Source organism: Phascolarctos cinereus, unplaced genomic scaffold, assembly GCF_003287225.1.
Source record: "Phascolarctos cinereus isolate Bilbo 61053 unplaced genomic scaffold, phaCin_HiC Scaffold_1;HRSCAF=81, whole genome shotgun sequence".
Lineage (NCBI taxonomy): Eukaryota > Metazoa > Chordata > Mammalia > Diprotodontia > Phascolarctidae > Phascolarctos > Phascolarctos cinereus.
This window is the reverse complement of record NW_027555514.1, coordinates 217,366,324-217,392,650: the sequence shown is the minus strand read 5'-3', so window position 1 is coordinate 217,392,650 and position 26,327 is coordinate 217,366,324. Positions and strand designations below refer to the sequence as shown.

The 26,327-nt window shown below is 48.9% G+C and overlaps 1 protein-coding gene across 2 annotated transcripts in view; it reads left to right on the top strand.

Moving 5' to 3' along the window:
• The first annotated feature begins 2,273 nt into the window (after positions 1-2,273).
• The window catches only part of ITGA5 (integrin subunit alpha 5), a 33,660-nt gene continuing 9,606 nt past the window's right edge, over positions 2,274-26,327 (top strand). Inside the window, exons 1-25 of one of the 2 annotated variants that reach the window (XM_078145610.1) lie at positions 2,274-2,766; positions 5,235-5,300; positions 8,899-9,029; positions 10,948-11,060; positions 11,162-11,282; positions 11,700-11,761; positions 11,857-11,902; positions 12,070-12,195; positions 12,937-12,981; positions 13,122-13,165; positions 14,948-15,004; positions 15,161-15,213; positions 15,710-15,918; positions 16,364-16,555; positions 17,343-17,388; positions 17,581-17,682; positions 17,914-17,969; positions 19,701-19,855; positions 20,384-20,521; positions 21,437-21,504; positions 22,532-22,682; positions 22,822-22,914; positions 23,304-23,383; positions 23,539-23,619; positions 23,717-23,822. In XM_078145610.1, coding sequence (XP_078001736.1) covers positions 2,366-2,766; positions 5,235-5,300; positions 8,899-9,029; positions 10,948-11,060; positions 11,162-11,282; positions 11,700-11,761; positions 11,857-11,902; positions 12,070-12,195; positions 12,937-12,981; positions 13,122-13,165; positions 14,948-15,004; positions 15,161-15,213; positions 15,710-15,918; positions 16,364-16,555; positions 17,343-17,388; positions 17,581-17,682; positions 17,914-17,969; positions 19,701-19,855; positions 20,384-20,521; positions 21,437-21,504; positions 22,532-22,682; positions 22,822-22,914; positions 23,304-23,383; positions 23,539-23,619; positions 23,717-23,822 — 2,742 coding nt within the window. In that variant the 5' untranslated portion in view covers positions 2,274-2,365. The remainder of the gene's footprint in view (positions 2,767-5,234; positions 5,301-8,898; positions 9,030-10,947; positions 11,061-11,161; positions 11,283-11,699; positions 11,762-11,856; positions 11,903-12,069; positions 12,196-12,936; positions 12,982-13,121; positions 13,166-14,947; positions 15,005-15,160; positions 15,214-15,709; positions 15,919-16,363; positions 16,556-17,342; positions 17,389-17,580; positions 17,683-17,913; positions 17,970-19,700; positions 19,856-20,383; positions 20,522-21,436; positions 21,505-22,531; positions 22,683-22,821; positions 22,915-23,303; positions 23,384-23,538; positions 23,620-23,716; positions 23,823-26,327) is intronic. The other variant, XM_020966154.2, reaches the window with a different exon arrangement.

The following is a 26,327-nucleotide window of genomic DNA, read 5'->3' as shown; positions in this document are numbered from 1 at the left end:
CTAAGGGGCTCCTGGTATAAACAGGAGCAGAGAAAGGGCAGGGAGTGAAGGCTGTTTGGGTTGGCCTGGGCTTGGGGGGTGGGGGGTGGGGTAGGAGGAGGACCTGGACAGAACATTGTGTCCACTCTCCCCCCCCAAGACTCCTGGGAAGAGTTGAGTCACACTCTTATCCCTTCCCCCACCCCCAATACACACACCCCAATTCCCAAATCCTGGGAAAACCCAAAGAACCTACCTAAACTGGAGATAGAATGGGGCTGGCTCATTTGCATGCATTTTGCATATCATGTGCCTGTTTACTGAAATACAGGGTCTCCACAATGCCTCCTCCTCCCCCACATCTCAACTAAACCCCACTACTTAGGTAACTGAAAACTTCCAAAGTTCTTACTGGCTTTACTTCACATCCATTTCTGGGCTCCCATCAGGTGGGTAAACTCAGTTTATGCTCCTAAGAGGAGGCGCTGGTAATTGCAGATGTGGGACTGGGAATAGGACAATCACTTTATCTTCATGCCAGGCAAATTGGCCCCTCCCTTGGGTTGCAGCTGGAACTGGGGAAGGATTCAGGCAATGGCTATCTGAAATAACTTCACTGTTTGGGATAAGAGGTGAAATTTCAGTAGCTAGGAGAAGAGGAGGGTAAAGGAGGGGATCTGTTCCCCGGCCATATTAGTTCTGGGCCCCCAGCAAAGGGAATCTGTTGAAAGAATGGATCCATTTCCATCTGGGGGTAGTTTCTGAAATAGAGGGAGGGGCCCTGAAGAGAGAGGGAAGGTGGGCCTGAGAGGGATAAATAGGGGTGAGGCTGTTTTCTGGTCTCTGTGGTCCCTGCCCCCACCCCCAGGTTGAGATAAAGTCCTGAATCCTACGAGGTGACATCATCGCCAAAAGCTGTGGGGGGTGAGGAGGAGGGGGCCTCTACTTTTCCACCCTGTGTGTTTCTGTTTCTACAGGGGGCTAAGGGATAGTATCCATATCCAAAGTGTTTAAGAGCCAGGAGATGTTGGGAAAAGAGTCCCAGGGATCCCTTTGGCCCTTTAGTAAAACTGCCTACAAAACCCACTCCCCAGGGTGGGCATTTTAAAGGGTAGAGTGCTACAAGGACTGAAAGGTCACTCCCTCTGCCCACACACACCTATAACATGTCCACAATTCAATTTAAGTCAATTCAATAAGCACATATTAAATAATTACTATGTTCTAAGCACAGGATCCACAAAAAAAAATAGCATTTATATAGCGCTTTAAGGCTGGCAAAGCAAAATACATAAGCTCACTGGAAACATGTATATATGTGTACATATATGCACACACATATATTAATAATTAATGTATAATATAATTAATACATAATCTCAAATGAAACACTGTCTGCTGCCTCTCAAGAGTTCATCCCCTACTAGGAAGGGAGAAATCTCAAATTCTCAGATGTAAAGGCATCAGATGCCTGGGTCCTCAGCTCTTGGTTCTGGGCATTAGGTTTATAAAGAAAAAAAAATAATAGCTAGAATTTATATAACACTGTAAGGTTTGCAAAGCACGATAGATAAATAGATAGACAATAGATAATTGATATATAGATTACATGGGTATATGTATATATATACATATATGTATATATATATATTTATATATACACATACAGATACAAATGTAATTTCAAATGAAACAGTTCCCTGTTCTCCCTCAACAATCTCCCTTGCCAGGAAGGGAGAAATCTGAAATTCCCAAATGTAAAGGCATCAGATACCTGGGTCCTCAGCTCTTGTGGGAAGCTCTGGCCCTTAGGGCAGCCTCAGATCTAGAGAAGCTCGGTCTCTTTGCCAAACCTGGTCCAGAGAGCCTGGCACCTAGAACGCCTGGGTCCCAACCCCAGCTGGCTTGGACCTAGGCATCTGGTGGCCCCGGAAAGCAAAGAGGGAATCCCAACTGGCTGGATGCCAGGGGTTCCCTTCTGTCTACAGCCCGAGGACTTTCTCCTGAGGGAGATGGGAAGGGAGGCCCCTGAAAGAGATTAGATGAAGAGATTAGAGTGGGACCCCTCAACCCCACCCCGCTCTGCCCTGGCTCCCTCTACCCTCCTGAGGTGGTTCCTTTCCTCATTAGGAAATTCTCCTCTCCCTTTTTCCTACTCCTTTTCCTGTGCGTTTACGTTCTACTTCTGGAGGGGAGGGGAGGAGAGGAGGAGGAGGAGGAGGGAGTAGAGGGGGAAGCAAGAAAGGGGAGGGGGAAGAACTCAAATCTACCCAGTCTAACCCAGTCCAGACCAGGCCAGCTCCACTGGGTAGCTAGAGAACAGGGGAGCAAAGAGGAACCCCACCTCTCGGGGGGGGCGTGGGCTCTGCGTTCCAAAGACCCAGGAATGCCCCCCTACCCGCCCCCCCGGCCGGCGGGGGGAGGGCTCAGCCGGGAGTTTGCCAAACTCCTCCCCGAGTTGAGTCATTCGTCTCTGGGAGGTTTAGGAAGCGGCTCCGGGTCGGTGGCCCCAGGACAGGGAAGACTGGGCGCTATGGGGAGCCGGACTCCTGGGTTTCTGTTGCACACTCGGCTGCTCCGCTCCGGCCCTCGGGCTCGGCACCGGCTTCTGCAGCGGCTGCTGCTCCGCTCGCCTTTGCTGCTGCTTTTGCTGCTGCTGCTGCTGCTGCTGCTGCAGTCTGGAGTCGGGGGCTTCAATTTGGACGGAGAGGCCCCAACCGTGCTCACTGGACCCGCGGGATCCTTCTTCGGCTTCTCGGTGGAGTTCTATCGGCCGGGGGCCGAAGGGTAAGTGTGGCAGCGAATTGGCGCCTTGGCCCACTTGGAAGGTGGAAGGAGTTTGGTGAGGCCAGAATTGAGATCTGCGGGACACCAGGTCTGGAGTTTGAGGATGGAGGGAGATTCGATTAGTTTGGAAGGACCAGAGTTGGAATTTGAAAGCAAGGGGGTCCGGAGCTAGGAGAGCTGGGGTTGGGGAGGAGGAAGTGAAGCTAAACTTTGGGAAGAACTCAGTTGGAGGCGAGGGCTCGAATCCGAAAGGACTAAGGCTGGGGGGGCAGGCTTCTAGTTGAAGAAGTGGGAGCCAAATGATCAAGGACCAGGGCGGATTTTGGAGAGCTATGGCTGGACGGCGGAGGATGTGTGTGTGTGTGTGTGTGTGTGTGTGTGTGTGTGTGTGTGTGTGTGTGTGTAGTGGGGGGTGGGAGTGGAAGGGGAGGGACAGCACTAGGGTTTGTGGGGGTACCGGGGTTGGAATTGAATGGGGGGACGAGTTTGGAAGGACCAAGGAAAGAGTTTGAAAACGTGAGGTTAGAGCTGGGAATCCCCTGGGGCAGCGATGGGATGGGGAGGGAGAAGGGATGAGAGGGGATGGGGCTGAAGTTTGAGAAGATTTAAGTCTAGAGAGTATCCAGAGCCTGGAGCTTCCAGAGGTGTGTGGGGCAAGGAAGCAGGGCAGGAGTCTGACCCGGTCTGGGCTAGAGGGTCGGGGCTGAGCCGGTAATGGTGGGTGGGGGAGGAAGAGAGCTGAGGGAATGGTGTTCGGGGGCAGCTAGGTGGGGTGGTGACCAAGCTGGGGCACTGGAGGCCAAGAAGACTGTTGTGGCGGGGCGGGGGAACCTGGAGTTAGACGGGGCCATTGTGCTGGGGGTGGGGGTGGGGGCGAGGGTCGGAGCCAGAGAGTGGGAAAACTTCAGGGGGGAGTCAGGAAGTGGAGGCCTGGACATGGAAGGGTAGTGGTGGCGGCGGCGTAGGGCAGGGATAGAGGGGTCAGTCGGGCGGAGGGTGGGGAGCCCGGCTCCTTCGTTAACCCCCTCTTTTTCCCCCCTCCGCCAGTCTGCCGGCAGACCCTGAGGCAACTGCCTCCTCCTCTTCTCCCCTGTTCCCCTAAAGCGTCCTCCACTTTCCTCCAACACTGGCCCGCTGCAGTCTTAGCGCTGCCCCTAAAGGACGTGGGCAGGAATTGGGGTGTCCAACGGAGACCTGGGGCGCTGGGAGGCGCCAGGACAGGGGCGGGCTCAACCCCGGGCGGGTGTCTATGTATGTGAGTGTGTATGTGTCGGCAGGCGGGGCGGGGGAGGCAGCTTCCCTTTTCCTCTGACTTTCCAGAGGAAGAAAGAAGCTGATTTCCTGTAGCGAAATAGTGGGAGCTGGACCTTGGGCTAGGACTTCTGGGTCCTTATTGGAAAACTAGGGTTCCAGACAACTGTCTTCTCAGGAAGTTTAGGAAAGGGGCTGCAGGAAGGGAGGGGTCTGGGAAATAGGGCGATGAGGAGGAGCGATCCCTCCAACTACTAACCTATCAAGATGACATGAAGCCCCCAGACCCTGAGTACAAAAAGAATACGATATCTTCCCCCTAAATACATTTCCATTGTGTTCCACTCCTGTCTCCCACCTGAGACGGGTGTGGAGAAGTCCAGGGTTCTTATCTTGTCTCTGCAAGTGTGGATGAGAGCATGGTTTCTCTCAGGGACTGAGAGACAAGAGTCTGGGGTTTCTTATCCAGATTTAGAGAAAGGGTGTTGATGGAAGACTTCAATGGATTCTTTTCTCACTGGCCCCCCAGTCTGTGGGAGAACTGCTTCCCACTGACCATAGCATGGAGTACACCCACCACACACACACACACACACACACACACACCCCTGGGGAAAAAAGGGTTAATCCCATTTGGTGTCCTAAATGGGGGCTTCCCTGGTGTCTATGTGGAGGGAGAGAGAGGAGGGTGAGAAAGAAGAGGGGATGCTTAGGCCCCAGCTGTTAGTTCTGGGGCTAGTTGAGGTCCACACCCACCCCACCTCCCCTCTGGCTTCTTGCCCAAACCCCATTGCATCACCCTGGCCTGGGACCTCTGCCAGGCCCAACTTCCCCCAGCACCCCCATCCTCCCCCACATCTCCAGTGGGGCAGGGAGAAAGGGAATCACTTCCCTGTGGCCAGGGTTCTGCTGCGAAGGAAGAAAGGCAATGGAGGAGCTGGGAAGTTATATGTCTGGAGCTCTAGGGAGGAGATGAGGGAAAGAGAGCAGGACACCTGGGTTTTTCTAGCAGGAGAAGGGGTGGGGATGGGGTACATAGTTCCCAAGTGTGTTTTTAAAAGGATTTATAGAGAGAAGAAAAGGCTGAGCTGGAGATTAGGGTTCTTTGGTTCCTGTTGGGGTCAGGGGAGAAAGGAAGAGGAGGAGGAGCTCACACCCAGATAGGCTGACCCTCAAGGAAATGAATTTCTCTTCTTGTGTCTCCTCCTCTCTCTCAGTCATTCTCTAAACCCTTTCTCAGAGTATGACGATACATCCTACCTCCCTGCCTTCTTCCAGCCCAGGTACGCACACACAGGTGAGCCCCTGACTCTCATGAAGAGCCAGATGGCTTCTGCCCTCTCAAGGGAGTGAAAGCACCTCTTAACTATATCCTCCTTTCCATCACCCCCAGGGTCTTCTCTCCTGAGGACCCTGAGGAAGGTCCCAGAGCTAAGGTTTGGGGATGAAGATTCTGGCTTCATCCCCTCTGGATAGCCATTGGGCCTGGGCTGGGGTTCCTTTGTTCTTTGCCTCAGTCATCTCTATACTTAGTTTTACTTTGGAAGGATTTTTAGGGTGGGCTAAATTGTAGAATTTCTGCTCCTAAACTCTACCTCCAGGGATTAGAAGAACCAGGACCCAAACCCAAGCAAGCGCTGGTCAGTATTACTGATGGGTCTCTAGGGAGGTGGACATCCACATTCCCTGGACCACCGCCCAGTCCCCTGACCTTGTTCAGGCCAATGGAGTCAAACAATAACCTGGTATTGAACAGGCCTGTTAATCAATAGCTTGTCTGGGGAGAGAGGAAAGACATGGTTTTGTGTTAAATTTGAAGGAGAATTGAACTGGAAGTCCGAAGCCCTGGGTCCTAGCCTGAAAACCCCACCACTAACTTGGGGGGGCCTAGGGTAGGTCACTTCATCTTCTGGCCTTCATTTTCCTGATATATAAATTAGGAATGGGAGAGGTGGGTTAGATGATCTGTAAGATCTCTAAGTGTAGGATTCTATATTATGATCCTGGGAATTTAGGAGTTCTGGGGCCCTGGGATATAAGAAGCAGGACCTGGGGTAAGGAAGGGGTGGAGTAGGGAGTGGGGATAGAAAGGGGAAAAGACACCCAGGACCTCCCAATGACTCCGTTATCCAGTCATTACATGCAGGCTTGCCTGCCTGTGACTTCAAGAGTCCATCCAAACCTAGGTCTTATGTCCCTGAGTGTCACAGGTTTTACCCTAGGAAGCACCCTGGCTAGGGAGCCCACCCACCTCTTTCCTGCCTTGTCCCAAATTGTCTTCTCCAATGAATCTGAAGTTCTCTCTGGTTGGGCTGCCACATAGTAGAGGGGCTGAATCAACTGGTGGGGCAGAAGCCTCATCACCCACCCTTCAACTTCAATGGACCCCTGGTATTGCCTAGACCTGACTTCAACCCCATCCCGCACTGTTCTGGGGCAAGAGTCAGGTGTCAGCTCTGTGGGAATCAGAGCCTGAGTTCATGCCAGGACCAACACTCATCTCAGAGGGCAGGGCTCCAGCGTTCTACTGAAAGACATTTTAAAGTACCCTTTAGTCATGCCACCAACCACCCCAGCAGCAGAGCACAAGAAATCCAGGCAGAGGAGAGAGGAAGGTTGGGAGACAAATGGAGCAGTGAGAAGTTGGAAACAAACAGGAAGCAAGCAGTAGTAAATATTTTCTCTCCTTTAACAACACCCACTCCACATCCCCTTCCTCCATTACCTTCCTTTACCCCACCCCTTCTTGTCCCTCGAAACTGTAACTCCAGTTATCTCACCTTCTGTCTATTCATTACTGTCCTTGAGCTCCCATCCCAACTCCTAGACCCTTCCAGAAGCAATGATGGCTGTCCCTGGCTTTCCCTCCTGGTTCTATTCATAGCTCTAACATACCTTGGGACTCATGCTTTCCTTTCTGGACCCAGGACTAGGTATCTGGGTACTAGGATCTTGCCCCTCAGAGAGATTTTGGGGTTTTCAGGAAGAGGGTAGCCTGTCTGATCGGAATGAGTCACTCACTGCCTAGGCCTGAGAGCACAACGGGACCTTAGGGAAAAAGATGAGGCAGGGAGAGCTGGGAGGACAGAGGGTGAGGAAACAGACAAACAAGCAATAAGAGGAACAAAAGCAGAGAGAGGGAGCAACCACAGTCAGAGAAAGAGAAGAGACAAAGGTGCAATGACAGAGCCCAAGAGAAATATGGGAGAGAAGAAAAAGAATGGTGATGGGGGGGACAAAGCCAAATGCTACATGGTGACAGGCAAGATAGGGGATGGAGAGACAGAGGCACACAAGGAGAAAAGGCAGGCAGGACATACAGACAGAGACTGGCAGTCAAGCAGAACAACTGGACAGACAGACAGACAGACAAGCAGATCAATGGATACAGATAGACAAGAAGAGCCAAAGGAGCAGAGGGTGGAGGAGGCTGCTTCAGAGATAGAAATAGTGACAGAAAACCTGCCTGGTACAGAAAGGGAATCCAGAACAATTCCCCAGGAGCTCTTTGCTCTGACCACAATCACTGTCCCTTGTCCCCCACTGCATTAGTAGATGGGAACAAATTGAAGTACAATTTATGGCCCTCTGGGGACACAGAAGGGCAGAAGCAGAACAAAGACTCTATGGCAGTGGAGTGTGAAGATGGAAATATAGCCAAGAGGTGAGACGGGAAAGGAGTCTTCAGGACCTTGAGCCCCCAAATCCAGGAGCTCAGCAAGGAGTGAAATCAAGCAAGGAAGAAGCAGCTCTTTGCCCCCTTCACTTCACCCTCCTCCCTAGCTCCTCTCTCTCTCTCTCTCTCTGTCTCTCTCTCTTTCTCTCTGTCTGTCTGTCTGTCTCTCTCTCTCTCTCTCTCTCTCTCTCTTCCCTCTTTTCCCATTTTCAGGACTCACATTTTCCTCCCATTCTCCCTAGTCTGGGAGGCTGGATGGATCCAGGCCTTGGGAGGGGTTTTGGCTTCAGGAAGGTGAGCAGAGATGCCAATGTATTTATACCACAGTCATGGCTGGGTGAAGCCAGAGAGTTGGGTGTCCTGCAAGATGAAAGACAACACTTCATAGGGATAGTGGGTCCTGCACAACCCTGATTACCACGGCCCCTCCCCTTCTCCTTTTCAGGATTGAATTTTTGATTCCCTCTGGGAATTCTGGAGGAGGGAGTGAGTGAGTGCACGAGGAACTGGGAGGGTTGGGATGTAAGAAGGTATGTTGGGGGGAGAGGGGAGGAAGTTAGTGACAGCGGCACATGGGGACTGCCTGGCTCCATCCAGCTTGTGCCTCTGGCATCTGTGGCATCTCCCAAGATATAAATACCCACCCAGTGGGTACCTGCCCCTCCCCGGCCTCAGGGTCTGGACTCTTAGGTTCTTCTTGCCTTAGAAGAGCATGAGGTCTAGAATCACAGGAGATGGATCAAGGAGCAAAGGTCTTGGAGAGGCTATAGTGGGAGGGGCAGGGGGGGATAAGATGGGAGAAGGTGGGATAAGAATAGATGGGATCAAGAAAGCAGAGTGGTATATAGAACAGAGTCTGGGACTAGGAGTCAGAAAGCCTGGGTTTGATTCCTGGTCTTGCCAGTAACTAATTGTATGTCCCTTAGCAAACAATTTCTTTTCTCTGGGACTCAGTTTCCTCTTCTGTAAAGTGGGGTAATTTAAAAAATTTTGTAAGTGGCAAAACATTATAGAAATGAGTTATCCTTTTAAAAGAAGGAAGTTAAACTGTAGCCCCCTTATTTTTAACAATCTGTTCCTGTGCTAAAGTTCTGAGACCTAGAGATGATAACGGGAAAGGGACAGGAAGTGGGAGGGAGAAGGGGATTGAGGAGGGCGCCAGCGCTGGGGAGCTGTCCCACCCCCTGATTAGCCCCTTCCCACAGGGTCAGTGTCCTGGTGGGTGCTCCCAAGGCCAACACAAGCCAGCCGGGGGTCCTGCAGGGCGGCGCCGTCTACCTCTGCCCTTGGGGCCCCAACTCTGCCCAATGTACCCCCATTGAGTTCGACAGTAAAGGTAATGGATTGGGGCCGGGAGAAGGGGGCGGGTCTTGGGTGGGGATTGATAAGAGGGTGGAGTTTGGGGAGGAGAGGATGAAGTCTAGAGAATGGGGCCTGAGGGAAGAGGTGGGGCCAGACTAGCCTAGGGAGCGGGTGCTGGTGGGAGGGGCGCTAGAGGCCAGTGGATGCCTAGGTTCGATGGCTCTGGTCAGGCTGGGAGAAACCATCCCCTTCTTCCTTTCCGCCCCTCATCTTTTCCCTGGCTCCTTGTGTGGCTTCTGCCAGTGGCACTGACGATGTGTTCCCAGCCCAGCCTTGGCGAGGTGGGGCGGGCATGATTCAGAAACATGTGGCTCTCATTTCCCCTGAATCACCCACAACTCAGGGAGGCCGGGGTAGAGACAGAGACCCAGACAGTAAGAGGGACAGCAACAAGGAGAGCCATAGAGACCAGGCTAGCTGGGAAGAAAGTCAGCAGGAAGATGAGGCAACCAAAAACAGGCCAGTGAAATGATAAACAGGTAACCAATGATGAGGTCAGGCGAGGCAGGCAAAGAGAACTCTTGGGAGGTAGATGTTGAGAAAGACAGAAACTGAAATAAGAACAGGAAGCGGAGAAATACAGAGATGCAAATTTAGGAGAAATCCAAAAAGAGCTGAAAGATAGACATATATGGAAAGAGCTAGAGATAACTAGTTAGGAATCAGAGACAGAAGAAAGAGTGGAGAAAGATGGAGATGGCAAGGCAGAGAGAGATACAGAAAGAGGGCTGACCTAAGACACAAGGGAGAGAGATGGAGACAAAGTAGAGATGCTGACTGAGTGCTCTGTAATAAATTCTGCCCCGATAATATCTCTTTGCACCCACCCCCTTCTCTCATTATTTCTCACTCAGACTCTTAACTGGTTTTCCTGCCTCCAGGTTCTCCCCATGCTAACCTTTCTCATGCACCTCAGATGCATTTTTAAAGCATTGATTTGATCATGTTTCTCCCCTGCTCAAAAGCTTTCAATGACTCCCCATTTCCCTTTATGATCTGACTCTGAAACTCACCTGTCCAGGCTTACCTACTATGACTAGCCTTTACCTGGTTTATGTTTCAGCCATCTCTTCCTGAAGACTCACTGTCTCCCTAAGGCATCCTGTGCTTTTCTACCTCCCTCCCTTTGCTCAATGTAGTCCTTCGTGCCCTCCCTTTTTCCCTCCTCACCTTCAACTCTTGTTCCCATTTCCTGCTGGGCCTTTTAAAATCTTCCTCATCCTTTATGGCTTAGTTTAAATGTCACCTGAAGACTTTCTCAAGTTACCCTAGCTGGACCATGTCTCCTCTACACTCTCCTTGTGAACACTCTCATGTGCTTTGTGTTTTGGTTATTTGCAAATGTCTTATCTTCCTTGATAGACTGTAAGCTCCTTGTGGGCAGAGAGAGCCTTATTTGCCTTCATATACACCACAGGGCCCAGTATGTATACAAATTTTAATATATATGAATATACAGTGATATAAGATCAAAATTTTAAAGACAAATAGGCACAAATAGTTGGGGGGTCCAGTTGCATAGATCCCTAACCTGGGAGATTTCTTCATTGCCTCTAAACTCTCAGAATCTCCCAACCCTAACCCTGGACAGCTAGCTTGGCTGAATCAAGGCATCCTGACCCCTCCTTTATTGGAGAGGCTGGGGGAGGAGAAGCATGGTGGGCAATTCTGGAAATCCGTCTCTGAATGGGTAGGGGTGAGTCAGACTAGGAAACTGTCTCTCAGAGATCCTCTTCCTCCAGTCTGTCTGCCAGTGACTCAGGAAGGGTCAAGGTTAGAAGGTGCTTGGGGATCCTCAGCCAGAGGAAAGAGACTTCTAGTGGATAGAGAGGAGTGTTGAAATTCTGCCCCAAGCTTTTCTCCCTGATGCCCATCTTACCCTTCCCTCTCAGGCTCTCGGCCCCTGGAGTCATCCTTGTCCAGTCCTGAAGGAGAGGAGCCTGTGGAATATAAGTCCCTGCAGTGGTTTGGGGCCACAGTCCGAGCCCATGGTTCCTCCATCCTGGTGAGGGGCACAGCGGGCATGTCAGGGAGGTAGGGTGGGAGTCAGGCTGGGTTAGGAAGGGAGTTGAATCCTGGCTGAGCAGTGCCTATTGGTGTCCGCAGGCCTGTGCCCCCTTGTATAGCTGGCGCACAGAGAAGGAACCCCTGAGTGACCCAGTGGGTACCTGCTATCTCTCTACAGACAACTTCACCCAGTTCCTAGAATATTCACCCTGCCGCTCAGGTATGAGGGGAAGGGGGAACCAGAGCATGGCTTGGGGTGGGGGGACAGGCCTGGGACACCATATCCTTGAAACCCTTTCCTGCTCTGCATTGACTAGGAGGCAGTTTGATGCAATGGAAAGAATATTGCTTCTGGAGTCAAAAGACCTACCTTTGTGACCTTAGACAAATTCCTTCCCATTTCTGGGCCTTAGTTCTTTGTTGTATACAATGAGGGGGTTGAACTAGAAGAGCCCTGAGGTTCCTTCTGCTGTAAACACTATGATTCTCCAACTATGCCACCCTTGGCCCCCCCAAGCCCACTCTCTGCCCTCTCACCCTCTTCACTTGTGCCTCCTCTGCTTGACACACCTACTTCCTTCTGACCCTTCACTGATTGGGTAACTCTGTCTACATTGTGCCTCCTCTCTCCCTGCAGACTTTAGCTCTGCCACAGGGCAAGGTTACTGCCAAGGGGGTTTCAGTGCAGAATTTACCAAGGTAAGGAGAATGGGAGAAAGAAGGGCACAACCAGGGTGGGAGCAGGCATTGGGTTCATTTCACAGCCTCTGTCCCCCATCCTTCTGCCCGCACAGACAGGACGTGTGTTACTGGGAGGACCTGGGAGCTACTACTGGCAAGGTGAGCCCCAGCCCCTAACTCTGACCTTTGCCCAATGACCCCTCAGCCCCTTTGTCTAACTCTGTGTCCTGTTCCTAGTACTTCGAACTCCCTCTAGCTTTTTCCCCTTCTCCTCTCTCTGATCCACCCTGCCCCTGCCCACCTCCCACCTTCCCCTTACCATCCAGGGCAGATCCTGTCGGCGACCCAGGAGCAAATTGCAGAGTCCTATTACCCAGAGTATCTAATCACTGAAGTTCGGGGGCAGTTACAGACCCGACAAGCCAGCTCTACCTATGATGACAGCTACCTGGGTAAGTGAGGAAGGTGGCTTGGGCCTTCAGAGAGGGGATGCTCAGAAAACTCCAGCTTCTCCTCTCCCCATTCCATGAATAGTATGAGAACCTTGGAGCTCTGGTCCCCTCCTCTTCTATCGATAGGCCTCTGCCTCTACCTACTCCATTCCTGGCTGACTGGAGAGCTACTCATGAGGCAGCTAGGTATCTAAGTGAATAAACTGTTAGACATGGAGTCCTGCAGACCTGAGTTCAAATCCCATCTCAGACACTTACTGCATAACCCTGGTCAAGTCACTCAACTGCTTTCAGCCTCAGTCTCCTCATCTGTAAAATATGGATGATGATAACAGCATCTACCACTCTAGAGCTGTCATGAGGATCTATATTAAAGATATGTGAAACAAAACATATTAAACAACTTACAAACCCTAAAGCAACATATAAACGCCAGCTATTATTTTATTGAGTAGCAGGGGAAACAATTCAGTACGGTAGAAAAAATGCTAGATTCAGGAGAGACCTGGGATCATGTTCTAGAAATTTGAGCAAGTGACTTTGCCTTTCTGGGCTTTGGTTCTCCTATCTGTAAAATGGGCATAGTGTCTGCACTACTGCTACACAAGATATTTAGGAGAGTGTTATTCAAAACTTAAATCAATACTCTCATGACCAAATAGGCCAGGTGGGAATTAGGGTGGAGTGGGGGCACAGAGGAGACCTCTCAGAATGAAAACTCTAACCCATTGTGTCCCACAGGATACGCAGTGGCTGTAGGTGAATTCAACGGAGATGCCACAGAGGGTAAGGATGTCACCAGGCCCAGGATTGTGGGAGATGAGTGGGGAAGGGTCATAGACCTCAAACCTGGAAGAGGCAAGGATCAAGGCCTCTGATACCCTTTCCCTCCCTGCTTACCTAAAATGTTTCTTTCCTGCTTGCAGACTTTGTGGCTGGAGTACCCAAAGGAAACCTCACCTATGGCTATGTAAGACCCCTACTGGCCCTCACCCCATCCTGTCCATTTTCATTCATTCATTTCCCTAACATTTCTTGAGTGCCTACTGTGTATAAGGTACCATGCTAAGGGCTAAGGAGGATACAAAGACATATTCTCTGCACTCAAAGAGCTAATAGTCCAGCAGGGAGAAAAATTGATAATGCACACAAGCATCTATCAATAGAAGGCAGAGTATGATTAGTGCCATATTTATAAAAAGGGGAGCAGGAGGGAGGAGAATTCATTTCCCTTTGGGAGAAGCAGAGACATCTCTATCAGGTGTCTCCAGAGCGGAGCTTTGAAGGATGGGTTTAGAAGGTAGAGGTAAGAATGATGGTATGAGTAATGATCAAAAGGGGTCCATGTGTCTTGTTATTTTGATGTAAATGGTTACTAAGCTAGTTTAGTTGTTTTCATTAATGTTCAATGTTAGTTCTAATAAACCTTTTTTTTTGGAAAAGAGATGGAGAAAGGCAAGTCAATAGTCCAATTTGACCAGAATGTAGAGTATGTGAATGGGAGTAATAAGAAATAAAATCAGGGGGAGGAAGGGGGGGGGAAATTTCAACTCAAAAGCATATGGAAGTGATTGTTGATAAATCAAAATAAATTAATAAAATTTAAAAAAAATTTAAAAAAAGAGCATGACTACAAAAAAAAAAAAAGAAATAAAATCCCAAAGGTGAAAAAGGAAGGAGTCTGAATTTTATCTAGTAGGGGATTTATTGAAGGTCTAGGGATAAGGGAGTGAGATGATTAATAACTATGCTTTAAGAAGTTTACTCTTAGGAGCAGCTAGGTGGCATAGCAGATAGAGCTCTGGCTTTGGAGTCAGGAGGACCTGAGTTCAAATCCAGCCTCCGACACTTGACACTTACTAGCTGTGTGACCCTGGGCAAGTCACTTAACCCTAATTGCCTCACACACAAAAACAAAAACAAAACAAACAAAAAAAATTAATCTTAGAGGCAATGTGGTATAGTCAAGAGAGCCCAGAATTGGAGTCAGAGAGACCTGGGTTTGAGTCTCACTTTAGACATGTACTAAGCTATAGAATCCAGAGCGAGTCACTTGACATCGGTGGGCTTCAGTTTACTTATTTGTAAAAGGAGATGAATGACCTCTAAGACCCCTTCTGGCTCCAAAATCTACGATCCTATGATTTATGATGCTATAATCTGGTAACCAGGGTGGAGACCAGGTGTAAAAATAGTACAGGTGAGCAGTCACAAGGATTTGAACTAGGGTGGTGGTTGTTGGAAGAAAAGGGCCTCAATTTCCTCATCTGTAAAATGATTAGGGATTGCACCGGATGATTTCTAAGGCCCCTCTAGTTCTGACATTCTGTGATCCCACAACTACTGTAGAAATAGAATTAACAGAACTTGGTGAGTAGATTGATTCGGGGGTAAAATATGACCTGGGTTTCAAGCTGGGCTACTGAAAAGAATGGTGGTACCATTAGCAGAAGTAGATATTAGAACAAGGAACAGGTCTCAAGGAGAAGGGAATGAGCCCTGCTTTGGACGCACTGAATTTAATTGTCTAGTGGGACATCCAGGTGGAAATGTCCAGCAGACAGTTGGAAATACTGATCTCAGCCTGGGAAAGAGGCCAGGCTTAGATCTATTTTTGTCAGAGTGGCTCCTGCCAATGCCTGGGTGCCTGCCCCATGAGTGTTCTCCAGTCTTTCCAGGGAACTTTGGGTGGGCTAGAAGTCCCAGTATGTGTACATTGGGGCCCACACCACTATTTCTCCCCATCACCCAGGTCACCATCCTCGATGGTTCTGACGTCCAGTCTCTCTACAACTTCTCAGGGGAACAGGTGAGGACAGCTTTCTAACCCTTTGCCTGCATCCCCAAGCTGCCAAACTCCCTACAATGTCCTACCCTCTCCCCAAATCCCTACTGACATTTAGCTCCCCATCTAGTGTTCTAGAAAAAGTACATGCTTATTACCCTGTCTTGTTCCCTTCCCCAGATGGCCTCCTATTTTGGCTATGCTGTTGCTGCCACAGATATCAACGGGGATGGGTAAGTAAGTGAAGGACCAGAACCTTCATTACTATTTCTGGGGCCTGGGTAAGCACCATAAAAGGGGGTAGGAGATTGTGGGACATTGGACCCTACCATCTGAAACCCTGGCATGAGTGAAGCTGCTGCTGGTCCAGCAGGAATGGAGGATGGGGTGCAGGAAGAGCACATTTGCAGATCAGCCCAGAGTTGGGAGAAGAGGGGCCATTCTGGCCTGATGAAAGTGAATAAGTGCTGTTCTCTGCCACTAAATTTCAGTCCCTTGAAACATAACCCCAGTTGTCCTGACTTAGTTATGGCTGGAGGGGGCAGTTTGGGGGTTAGGAGAGGGAGTGAGGATTGCTATTTTCTTCCTGTCTTGGGCCCTAGAAAGGATGGGTAAGGACTTGAGGACAAACCCTGGTCAGCCAGGGATATCTGGCGTCTCCTGGTTCAGACAGAAGGGGGATGGCCAGGAATTAGGGATCAGGAAATCCTGATTTTCCCCGCTGGCCAGGTTGGACGACCTTCTTGTGGGGGCCCCACTCCTAATGGAGAGGACAGCCGATGGACAAGCTCAGGAAGTGGGTAGAGTCTATGTCTACCTCCAGCACCCATCAGGCATGGAGCCTACGCCCGACCTCACCCTCACAGGATTGGATGAATTTGGACGGTTCGGCAGTTCCCTGTCTCCCCTGGGAGACTTGGACCAGGATGGCTACAATGGTGAGAGCCTTGGGGTAAAGAAAGCCTAGATACTTGGATTTGAGGAAAATGAGGGAACCTAGACTAAGAGCTCAGACGCCTGAATCTAGTGAAGAGTGGGATGGAACAGGGGCTTGGGATTTGGAGGATGGAATTCGGTTTCCTAGGGCGGCAAACCGATGTGGATAGAGACCTGGTTCTAAGGGCAATGAAAGGGGAAGAGGGAAGAAAGGTAGGGGTATGGACACTTTTATCCAAGAAGTTATAATGTCTGAGTTCAAAGGAAGTAGAGAAAGAGATTAGAAGCTCAAGCATGTAAGTCTGAGGGCCTAGGTGGAACTAGGGGCCAGATGCCCAGGTCTCAAGGGGACAGAAGAATGGGGATTTAGGTCTAAAAGACACAGCTAAGGGCCAGTCTGGGCAGCAATGTATGGTGGTAATAGGGCATGTCATGGATGTATTTCAGATGTGGCCATTGGAGCCCCATTTGGGGGGCAGACTCAGCAAGGAGTGGTCTTCGTGTACCCAGGGGGCTCCAAAGGGCTGGGCTCAAAGCCCTCCCAGGTGCTGTTTCCCCTCTGGCAACCAGGGCATGCCCCTGATTTCTTCGGCTTTGCTCTTAGAGGGGCTCGAGACCTGGATAACAATGGATATCCAGGTGAATGCAAAAATACCCCCTTTACTAGACAACTGGATTCTTTTCTCCCCTTTATCTGAATCCAAACACCTACCAGAGAATGCTTAGAGTCTTTGTCAAATACTCCAATCCCCAGCTCCCATCATCTCTCGGACTTCGAATATCAGCCTCCCAATGCAATTCTAGCTATGGCCACTAGATGGCCACATCCCCCAACCCAGGCTCCATTGTGTTTAGAAAACTGAGAATTTCAGATTAGGGGGAATGCTAAATCACTTCGTTGAGGATCTCTTTGTAAAAAGCTTATTAATACACGTATATTTTTATGTCACTGTTACATCTCACTGATCCTACATAATCCTTGTCCTCCTTTAACTAGCAAGCACAGTCAAACAAAACAGGATAGATACCTTGGGGTCACGGGTTCAAATCCTAACTCTGCTGACTGTGTGACCCTGGACGAGCTGCTCAAGGCAACTCTCTAATATCTAAGAAGGTGGCATTGTGCATTCCTCAAGAGGAGATTCCTGTTACCTGTCTCCATCCCAAGCAAGACAAATCAATGCATTGCTTATGTATGAAAATGTATGCTATGTTCCCTATCCATAGCGTACCACCCCGCTGCTGAAAGTGGAAGGTGTGAGTCCTATCTCCTGAATTCATGAGTGGGCCATGTGTGGAGCTATACTCTGATGTCCTTTGTTATTTTCCGTTACATTATTTTGTAAATGGTAAATTGTTTACCCGTGAGAGATTTTAGCTCAGGATTCACTCACCCTCTGTGTGTACATGTGTGGTTTTCTTGCAGACCTGATTGTGGGGGCCTTTGGTGTGGACAAAGCTGTTGTGTACAGGTATAGCAGGGAGATGGGGGATACCAGAAAACTCTGGGAGTGTTGGGAATCCAGGTGACTGAGTGGGAGGTGGCTGGAATACAAGAAGCCTGGAATCTAGGATTCTGAACCCCTGTTTTTAGGGGCCTGGGGAGCAAGTTAGAGGTCTGATGGTCCTCTTTTTCTTCTCCCTGACCCTGAAACCCCAATCAGGGGCCGCCCGATAATTTCAGCCCGTGCTTCCCTCACCATCTTCCCCTCCATGTTCAACCCTGAGGAACGAAGCTGCAGCTTGGAGGGAAACCCCATGTCCTGGTATGCAGCTAGGGGAGCAGATCCCACTGGGGCTTGGGGTGGGAGTCAAACCAGTTCTGGGGACTAGACATTTGGGTCTGTGTCTTGGGGTGGAGTTGGAAGTAGAGTTCCTGGGTCAGTGTTGTGCCATTGGAAATTGGGAAGACAAGAAGGGAGCCAGGAGAGAATTGAGAGGGAAAGGGGAGGACTGAGTACATCTTTCTACACCAATCTCTTTCCATCTCTCTCCAGCATCAACCTGAGTTTCTGCCTCAATGCTTCTGGAAAGCACGTCCCAGACTCCATTGGTGAGAGTGCCTTAGGGCCTGGAGGGGTGGGCAGTCAGCAGGCATTTATTTAACACTGATTATGTGCCAGGCACTGTGATAAGTTCTGGGATATATATTAAAAAAAAAAAAGCTAAAACACAGTTCTTGTCCTTGAGAAGCTCACATTCAAATGAAGGAGACAACATGTAAACAACTGTTAGTCTACAAGACATATACAGTGTAAATGGGAGATAAACTCAGAAGAATGGCAGTAGTAGTGAGGGGACCAAGAAAGACCTATAGAAGGTGGATTTGAGCTGTCTAGAAAGAAGCCAGAAGAAGGACTGAGGAGACAGAACATTCTGGGCTTGAGGGAACTGCTGGTGCAAAGAAACTAATGAGGAGATGAATGTAAGCTCCATGAAGGCAGGGACTAACTTTTGCCTCTTTTTTGTATACCCAGCATTTAGCACAGTGCCTGGCACATAGTAGGTGCTTAATAAATGTTTATTGCTTGGTGGAAAAGAAGGCCAATATTGCTGGATTATGATCCAGAATATGTAGAGGGAAGTAAAGCATAAGAAAAGTAGGAAGGGGACAAACTATGAAAGGCTTTAGAAGCCAAGCAAAGGACTTTATAGTTGATTGATCCTGAAGGTAATAGGGAACTATTAGAGTTTATTGAGTAAGAGAGTGACAGGGTCATCAGACCTGCACTTTAAGAAGATCAATTTGTCATCTGAATGGAGGGAGAGTGGATTGGGGAGAGTGGAGAATGGAATGGGGAGACACTTGAGGCAGGGAAAGCAACCTTCAGGCTATTGCACTAGGTCGGGTGTGAGGTGATAGGGGTTGTGCCAAGTAGAGAGAAAAGGGGACATAGATGAGAGATGCTGTGAGGTAGAAATGACGAGACTTGGCAACAGTTTGGGTATATAGGGTGAGTGGGAGTGAGAAGCAGGGGATAACACAAAGGTCGTGAGCCTGGGTGACCAGTAGGGTAGTGGTAGTCTCAGCATTAATAGGGAGACCAGAGAGTGTAGAATGTTCTGGAGGAAAGGTGAGCTCTGATTTGAACATGCTAAGGTTGAGATGTCCATGGGGCAGTCAGTTCAAGATGTCCAATAGGCAGCTGGTGATGAAAGACTGGAGGTCAAGAGAGAAATTAGGACTGGATAAATAGATCTGAGAATCATCTGCTGAGAGATGATCGTTGAACCCGTGAGAGTTGCTGAAATCACAAAGTTAGATGGTATAGAGGACCCAGAATAATGCTTTGAGGGAACACTCACAAGGAGTGTACATGACCCAGAGGAAAATCCAGAAAAGAAGATGGGGAAGGAGGAGTCAGAGAGACAGGGGGAGAACCAGGAGAGAGGAGGGAGGAGGGAATATCTAGGAGAAGAGGGTGATAGACAATGTGAGAGAGGCCAGAAGGATGAGGATTGAAAAAAAAAAGCCATTAGATTTGGCAATTAAGAAATCATTGGTGGTGGCAGCTAGGTGGCGAAGTGCACAGAGCACAGACTCTGGAATCAGGAGGACCTGAATTAAAATCCAGCCTCAGACACTTACTAGCTGTGTGACTCTGGGCAAGTCACTTAACCCCAATTACCTCCAAAAAAAAAAAAAAGAAAAGAAAAAGAAAATCAGCTAGCAAAGTTGAGAAGCAGAGACCAGGCTTCCAAGTAGGGAAGGAAGGGAGAAGAGATGTATCCAAAGGGCTGAACTCCTGGGTCCCACTGACTGCCCCTCCCCCACCTGATTTAGGTTTCACTGTGGAGCTCCAGCTAGACTGGCAGAAGCAGAAAGGGGGCATTCGTCGGGCACTATTCTTGGCCTCACAACAGGCGTCCTACACCCAGACCCTACTCATCCAAAATGGGGCCCATGAGGAATGTCAGGAAATGAAGATCTACCTTCGGGTATGGCCACACCCATTCAGAATCCAACTCACAGTGGGGTAGCTGGAGGAGATGGATGCTTTAAGGCAACCTTCTGAGGAGGGCAGAGTCACTGAGTGGATGCAAAATAACCTGTGCATGAAGGAGGAAGGGAAATGACCAGGAGGCACCTGGGGCAGTTGGTGGGGATGGGGAGGAACTACTGTAGTGGGAAGGGATTAGGGGAGTAGGAGACTGGTATCTGGGATCCTTGGATTTGGGAGAAGAAATATCTCTTCAATTGGAATAGAGTAGACCGTTGGCCAAGTCTCCAAGGGCCTTGTAATATTCGCAATTGGCTAGATAGAGTAGGTATGCTTAAGGGAAAGACCCTAAGGTCTAGTCTCTAAAACTGGAACCATTCCCTACACAGAGCCAGGCCTCCAGTCTCTCAGCTCCACGTCAGGCTGCATGGGGAGGGAAAAAGAAGAGGAGAGGGAAGGAAGGTACTATTCCTGGTCACCAGGAGCTGGGGCCAAAACTCACATATCTCTTTTCTCTGGTCCTCAGAATGAGTCAGAATTTCGAGACAAACTCTCTCCAATCCACATTGCACTAAACTTTTCGCTAGACTCCAAAGCGCCTCCAGACACCCATGGCCTCCGTCCAGTTCTGCACTACCAGAGCAGGAACCGAATTGAGGAGAAGGTGAGAGGGGATTAGGGGATTAAGGGGGGGGGGTGCAGAGCCTCCATAGAAAGCAGGTAGGAAGAAGAGGGCAGGAAATGGAGGGACATGGTCTCTTGAGTCAGGAAGATCTGGGTTCAAATTCTGACTACTACTTACTATGATACTTACTAACTACATAGTTACTTACTAACTATGTAACTTACTATTTCCCCATTTGTAAAACAGAGTTAGTAATATCTATAGTACCTAACTCACAGGATTGTTGTGAGACTCAGATGAGATAATACAGAGTGGCCACAAGGCTTAGTGCAGATGTAAGCTACTGAAACTTTAAGCACCAAGTCTTGTGGGACACCCTGTATAGGTAAAGCATTGTGTAAAGTGCCATATAAATGTCAGTTACTATTATCATTATTATTATTATTTTTATAACTAATTAATTATGGAATTAATCTTATAATACATAATTACAATTATACTATGCCATAGCATTATATTATATAATGTATGATATAATATTATTATAATATATAACATTAATATAATGGATAATGTTAAGGTGATAATTTTATAGTTATGATAATGGTATTATCACATATAACATATACTTATAATGGTTATATTACATACTACATTATATTATGCATTGTATTATATGTGATTATTATAAATTGTATGACATATACTTTAATGATGATGATGGTGGTGGTGGTGTTGGTGGTGAGTGATGATGATGATGATGATATGATGATAACATGGAAGAGAGCCATGAGGAAGGAAGAGGTGGACTTTAGGAGGCTGGCACATTGAAAGGGGGAAGGAGCCTATAGGTAGCCCTTGGGAGGATGGGGCAGGATTTTTCTGGGGAGGGGCTAAATTAGAAGGATATATCCTAAACTCTCCTTCCGTGCTCCTCTTCCTTGTCCTCCTTAGGCTCAGATCCTTCTGGACTGTGGAGAAGACAACATCTGTGTGCCTGACTTACAACTAGAAGTGTTTGGGTAAGTGGAGTTGGACCAGGAGTGCCCAGATGCCCAAGGCTCCCTGTGCCCAAGGTGACTTGGAAGGTGAAAGGCAGAGGATAGTGCAGTTCTAACACCCTGCTGCAGGGACTGAAGAAGGGGGTTCTGGGAGGCTTAGAAGGGCTTGAAGGCAAGATATTCAGGTATTTGGGGGCCTGGGGTTTGGGAAGAAGAGTGAATATGGTGTGGGTGTTGTTTTGGGGATTTGAAGTTTGGCCTCTACTACTTGTGACCCAGAGCAAGCTGTTTCACCTCTTTTGACCTCAATTTCCTCATCTGTAAAATGAGAGGAATGGACCAGATGACATCTGAGGTCCCTTCCATGCAGTATATGATTCTAGTCTCAACAGCCCTTTACATAGGAGTTCTGGCCCCCAGGGCATATTCAATTGGGGGTGGGGGGCTCAGTACTCAGAAGAAGGTGTTCCCGTTGAGTGCAGTGGTGCTGGGAGAAGGGGAAACCTTCCCTTAGAGCAGTGGCTCTTGAAGGGCGGTCCTCTTACCCCTGCAAGTCTGGGGTCCCTTTTAAGGGGTCTTCAAAGTATTATTTTCATAATAATCCAAGAGCTCCTTGGGATCCTCATTAATTTTAAGACCATAAAGGAGTCCTGAGGGTGAAAAGTTTGAGAATTATTGCCTTATGCTCCACAGGCACTGCATATAATCCCTGGCCTCCTCCTCCTCACCCCTGGTGGGAGGAAGGGTGGTAGAGGGGGCATGTCATTGGGTGAAGGGAATGCTCTGAGACAAACACCCTTGGGTGTGGCATCCAAAGAGAAAGTAGACCTGCCCTAGATGTGACTCTTGAGTCCCAGACCTTCCCCTCATGGTGGATAGGGCAGGCCATTTTCCCCTCGTGGAGCCTAATTTTCCTCATTTGTATAAAGAGAGAGTGGAGTTGATTTCATGCCTCCAGGAAGGACTGTGAGGCAGGAGCTGGGTCTCTTGCCAAGATTTGGGGGGTTTCCACTTGACCCCCAATGTGTAACACCCTTCATCCTACCAGGGAGCAGACTCAAGTGTACCTGGGTGACAAAAACGCCCTGAACTTGACCTTCCATGCCCAGAACATGGGAGAAGGAGGGGCCTACGAGGCTGAGCTTCGGGTCACTGCCCCCCCAGAGGCTGAGTACTCCGGACTCGTCCGACACCCCGGGGTGAGCAGGGCTCAAGGCAAGGGAGCTGTGGGATGCCTAACTGGGAAAGCCTGAACTGGGAAGGGGCCAGGGTAACTGAGGCTGGAGGGACAGCCTGGGGACCCCCAAGGGTGCTAGTGCTGCTACTCTTTCCCCCTAGAATTTCTCCAGCCTAAGTTGTGACTACTTTGCTGTGAACCAGAGCCGTCAGCTTGTCTGTGACCTGGGGAACCCCATGAAAGCTGGAGCCAGTGTGAGTGGGAAGGCGTTAGGGGCAGGGGCAAAGGTGACAAGAGCTAGGACCAGGGAGGGGTCAAGGGAAGGGGGAAGCACAGTATTCTTCAGGCAGGCCTCCTTTAATAAATGTTTGCTGATTGATTAGTCGGGGGAGTGGAACAGGGCCAGGGGAGAGCGGGGGGGGGGGGGGGGAGGATTAGAAAAGAGAGTGATAGGCCTGAGCAGTTGAGGGAGGGAAAAGAGGAGGAGGAGGGACAGGAAGGAGAGGAAGGCTGATGAAAGAAAAGGGATTGGGCTGGACATTATTGACATTTATGCAGCACTTTGAGTTGCAAAGGGTTTTACATCCATTCCCTCATTTGAGCCTGACCAGTCTGACCCCTCCTTCCTTCTCTCTGGCTGCAGCTGTGGGGGGGCCTTCGATTCACTGTCCCTCATCTCCGGGACAACAAGAAAACTATCCAGTTTGATTTCCAGATTCACAGGTAGGGATGGGGTCAGGGCCTGTGGGCGTGAGGAGAGGAGAGGGAGCGAGCAGGGGAAGAGGGTGTCTGCAGGACCAAAGACCCCTCTGCCCTGGCTCATAATCTTCTATTTTCTTTCCCTTCCCTTCTTTGTTCTTTATCCTGCCCTCCTACAGCAAGAACCTCAATAACTCTCAGAGTGAAGTGGTTTCCTTCCTGCTCTCGGTAGAGGCTCAGGCCCACGTCTCCCTGAACGGGTTAGTCACAGGACATGGGTAGGGTTCCAGCTGGGGGAATGCGCTGAACCTTCCAAAGGTATCTGGGATCCATACTGACCCTTCTCTCTCTCTTTAGGGTGTCCAAGCCAGAGACAGTGCTATTCCCAATAAGTGGCTGGCAACCCCAAGATCCACCCCAAGAAGAGAACAGCATTGGCCCTGAGGTCCACCACGTCTATGAGGTGAGAAGAGAGAAATAGCAGGGGGAAGGAGGAGTAGAGAGGGGAAGAGAAGCCAGGGGGAAGAGCTGAAATCAAGAGCTTAGAGATCTTTTAGTCCAACCCTCTCAAGTTTTTTCTTTTTTAAAATTTCTTTTTATTTTGAACTCAAACACCAAATGTCAAATGGGCATTTCCATATATGCAGAACAGAAAAAGATGAATGTACATGAAACTTCAAGTGTCTGTTAAGTACCTCTTCTTTTTAAGTATAAAAGTTCAACCTGTAGCATTCAAAGCTGTTCTGCTTGTCTCTGCTTCTTCTTGGCCTTTCTTCTGTTCTTTGCATTAAAAAAAAAAAATCTGAATGACCCTCCCCCTCTTCACCTTATTGTCCCACTCCTCTAGTATTAAAAAAAAAAAAAAGGAAAAATAAAAAGTTCTAGTAACAAATACATATAATCAAAGAAAACAAAATCCCATATTGGCTATGTCCAAAAATGTACATATTGAACCTTACCCCTTTTCTGTCAGGAGACATCATCATCAGTCCTCTGCATTGGTCTTTGCATTGGTCAGGGTTCTAAAGTCGTCCAAATCCAACCCTATCACTTTACAGAAGAGGAAACTGAGGCCCATCTTTAAAATGAAAGTATGGGACTTGAGACGATCTCTATGGTATCTGATAGCTCTAAACCCTGTGGTCCTATGAATGGCATACAGAAGAGTGGGGATGACACAAGGAGTGGTGTGGACGACAGGGAAAGGGGAAGGAAAGGGCTAGTGAGTGCTGGTCAGACATTAGAAACTGTGGCCTTCCTTGGGGGAACAAGCTAGGGCAAGGAAGAGATTTAGCTCAATTGGCTTGAAGTGGCCCTGGAAGTGGAGCAGAGAAGACAGAGGCCAGGAATGTCACGGACATGACTGGGACACTGATGGTATATTGCAGGGGCCGGGAGCATGAGAGAGAAGGCAACAAAGATCACAGTAATTACCTGGGTAGTGCTTTAAAGTTTGCAAAGTAAAAAAGAAAAAAACACAGAAACATTGTCTCACTTGAGCTTCTGGAAACAATTGGGAGAACTAGGCATACCAGGTATTTTATTCCCATTTTATGGTTGAGGAAACTGAGGCTCAGAGATGTAGACAGGTGTTTGCTGAGGACTAGCTCCTCTGGTGTGAGGGCCCCTGAGCCCCTTTCAGGGCTGCTTATCCACCTTTGGTGTCTATCTCAATGACCCAACTCTCACCTCCAGCTCCAAGAAGCTGTAGAATGCACAGCAGCCACACCCCGGTAAACCACCTCAGCAAACAGGCTAAACCAGGTTGAGAGTAGCTGACTGCCCTCAAACCTGTTGCGGAGTTAGGGGATATCTGTCCCAAGCCTGTGAAGACTTCCCCCTAGCAGAATGGGCAGATGAGAACAATTTGTTCCAAAGGCCGTGAAAGCGGCTGAAGCAGGCACTGTGGAACACTTAGAGCTTGGTCAGACGTTGAAGACAAAGAGGCCAGTGTCATCCACTGCATCCCAGGCCATTGCTAGTCATCCTGACTTTTGTCCTGCTGCTGGAAGAGTGATGCTAATAACTTACACAACTCTGCCTCACTTTGGTCTAATCCATGAGGAGGTCAAGACATCACTCTGCAATGCCATTGGTCCTCTGAAAACAAAGCATGAACAGCATTGCATAGGACAAAGAAAAGAGCATGATCCAGCGGAAAAAGCATTGGATTTGGGCTCAGGAGACCTGGCTACAGATCTTGGCTCTGCTACTTATAATCTGCATGACCTTGGACAAGTATTTCACCTCTTTGAGACTTTCTTAGTTTCCTCAGCTGTAAAGTTTAGAGCTGAGATTAAATGACCTCTAAGCTCCCTTTTAGCTCTAATTTTATGATTCTGTAACCACTGAGGTCACACACATGGGAGACTGGGAGGATAGTACACCCACAACAGAAATAGGATTTTTTTTAAGATCCAGTCTCAGTGTTCCACCAAAGTTGGATTTGCACTGGCCCCTAATGGGCGTATTTCCATCACTAAACACTAACAGGGAAGCGTTGACCTGCTCCATTTCTGACCTGGGCTAATTCATCCTTCCTTAGGCATCCTGATGCCTCCAACTCTCCTGAGGTTCATTGTTTTTGGTATCAGACTTGGTGGAAACCTCCTCTCAGCTTAGCCCACTTCAGTTCACAGTTCCTGAGCTCAAGCAAAACACCAGCCTCATCTTCCCAAGTAGCTTGGGCTACTATGCACAGCAGAAATAAGGATGTTTAGAGGCAAGGTCTATTTAGGCGGAAAGTCCTGTTTTGGATATGCTGAATTTGTGATGCCGAAGGGGCATAAAACCAGCACACAGCTGATGATGTGGAATTTGGGAGAGAGGGTAAGATTGGATATAAACATTTGGGAGTTACCTTGTGGAGAAGACACTTTCTTCCAAAGTAGATGAGCTCAGTAGTGAGAGAATGTAGAGGAAGAAGAGAAAGGGGATCAGGACAAAGTCTTTGAGGAAGCCTAAATTT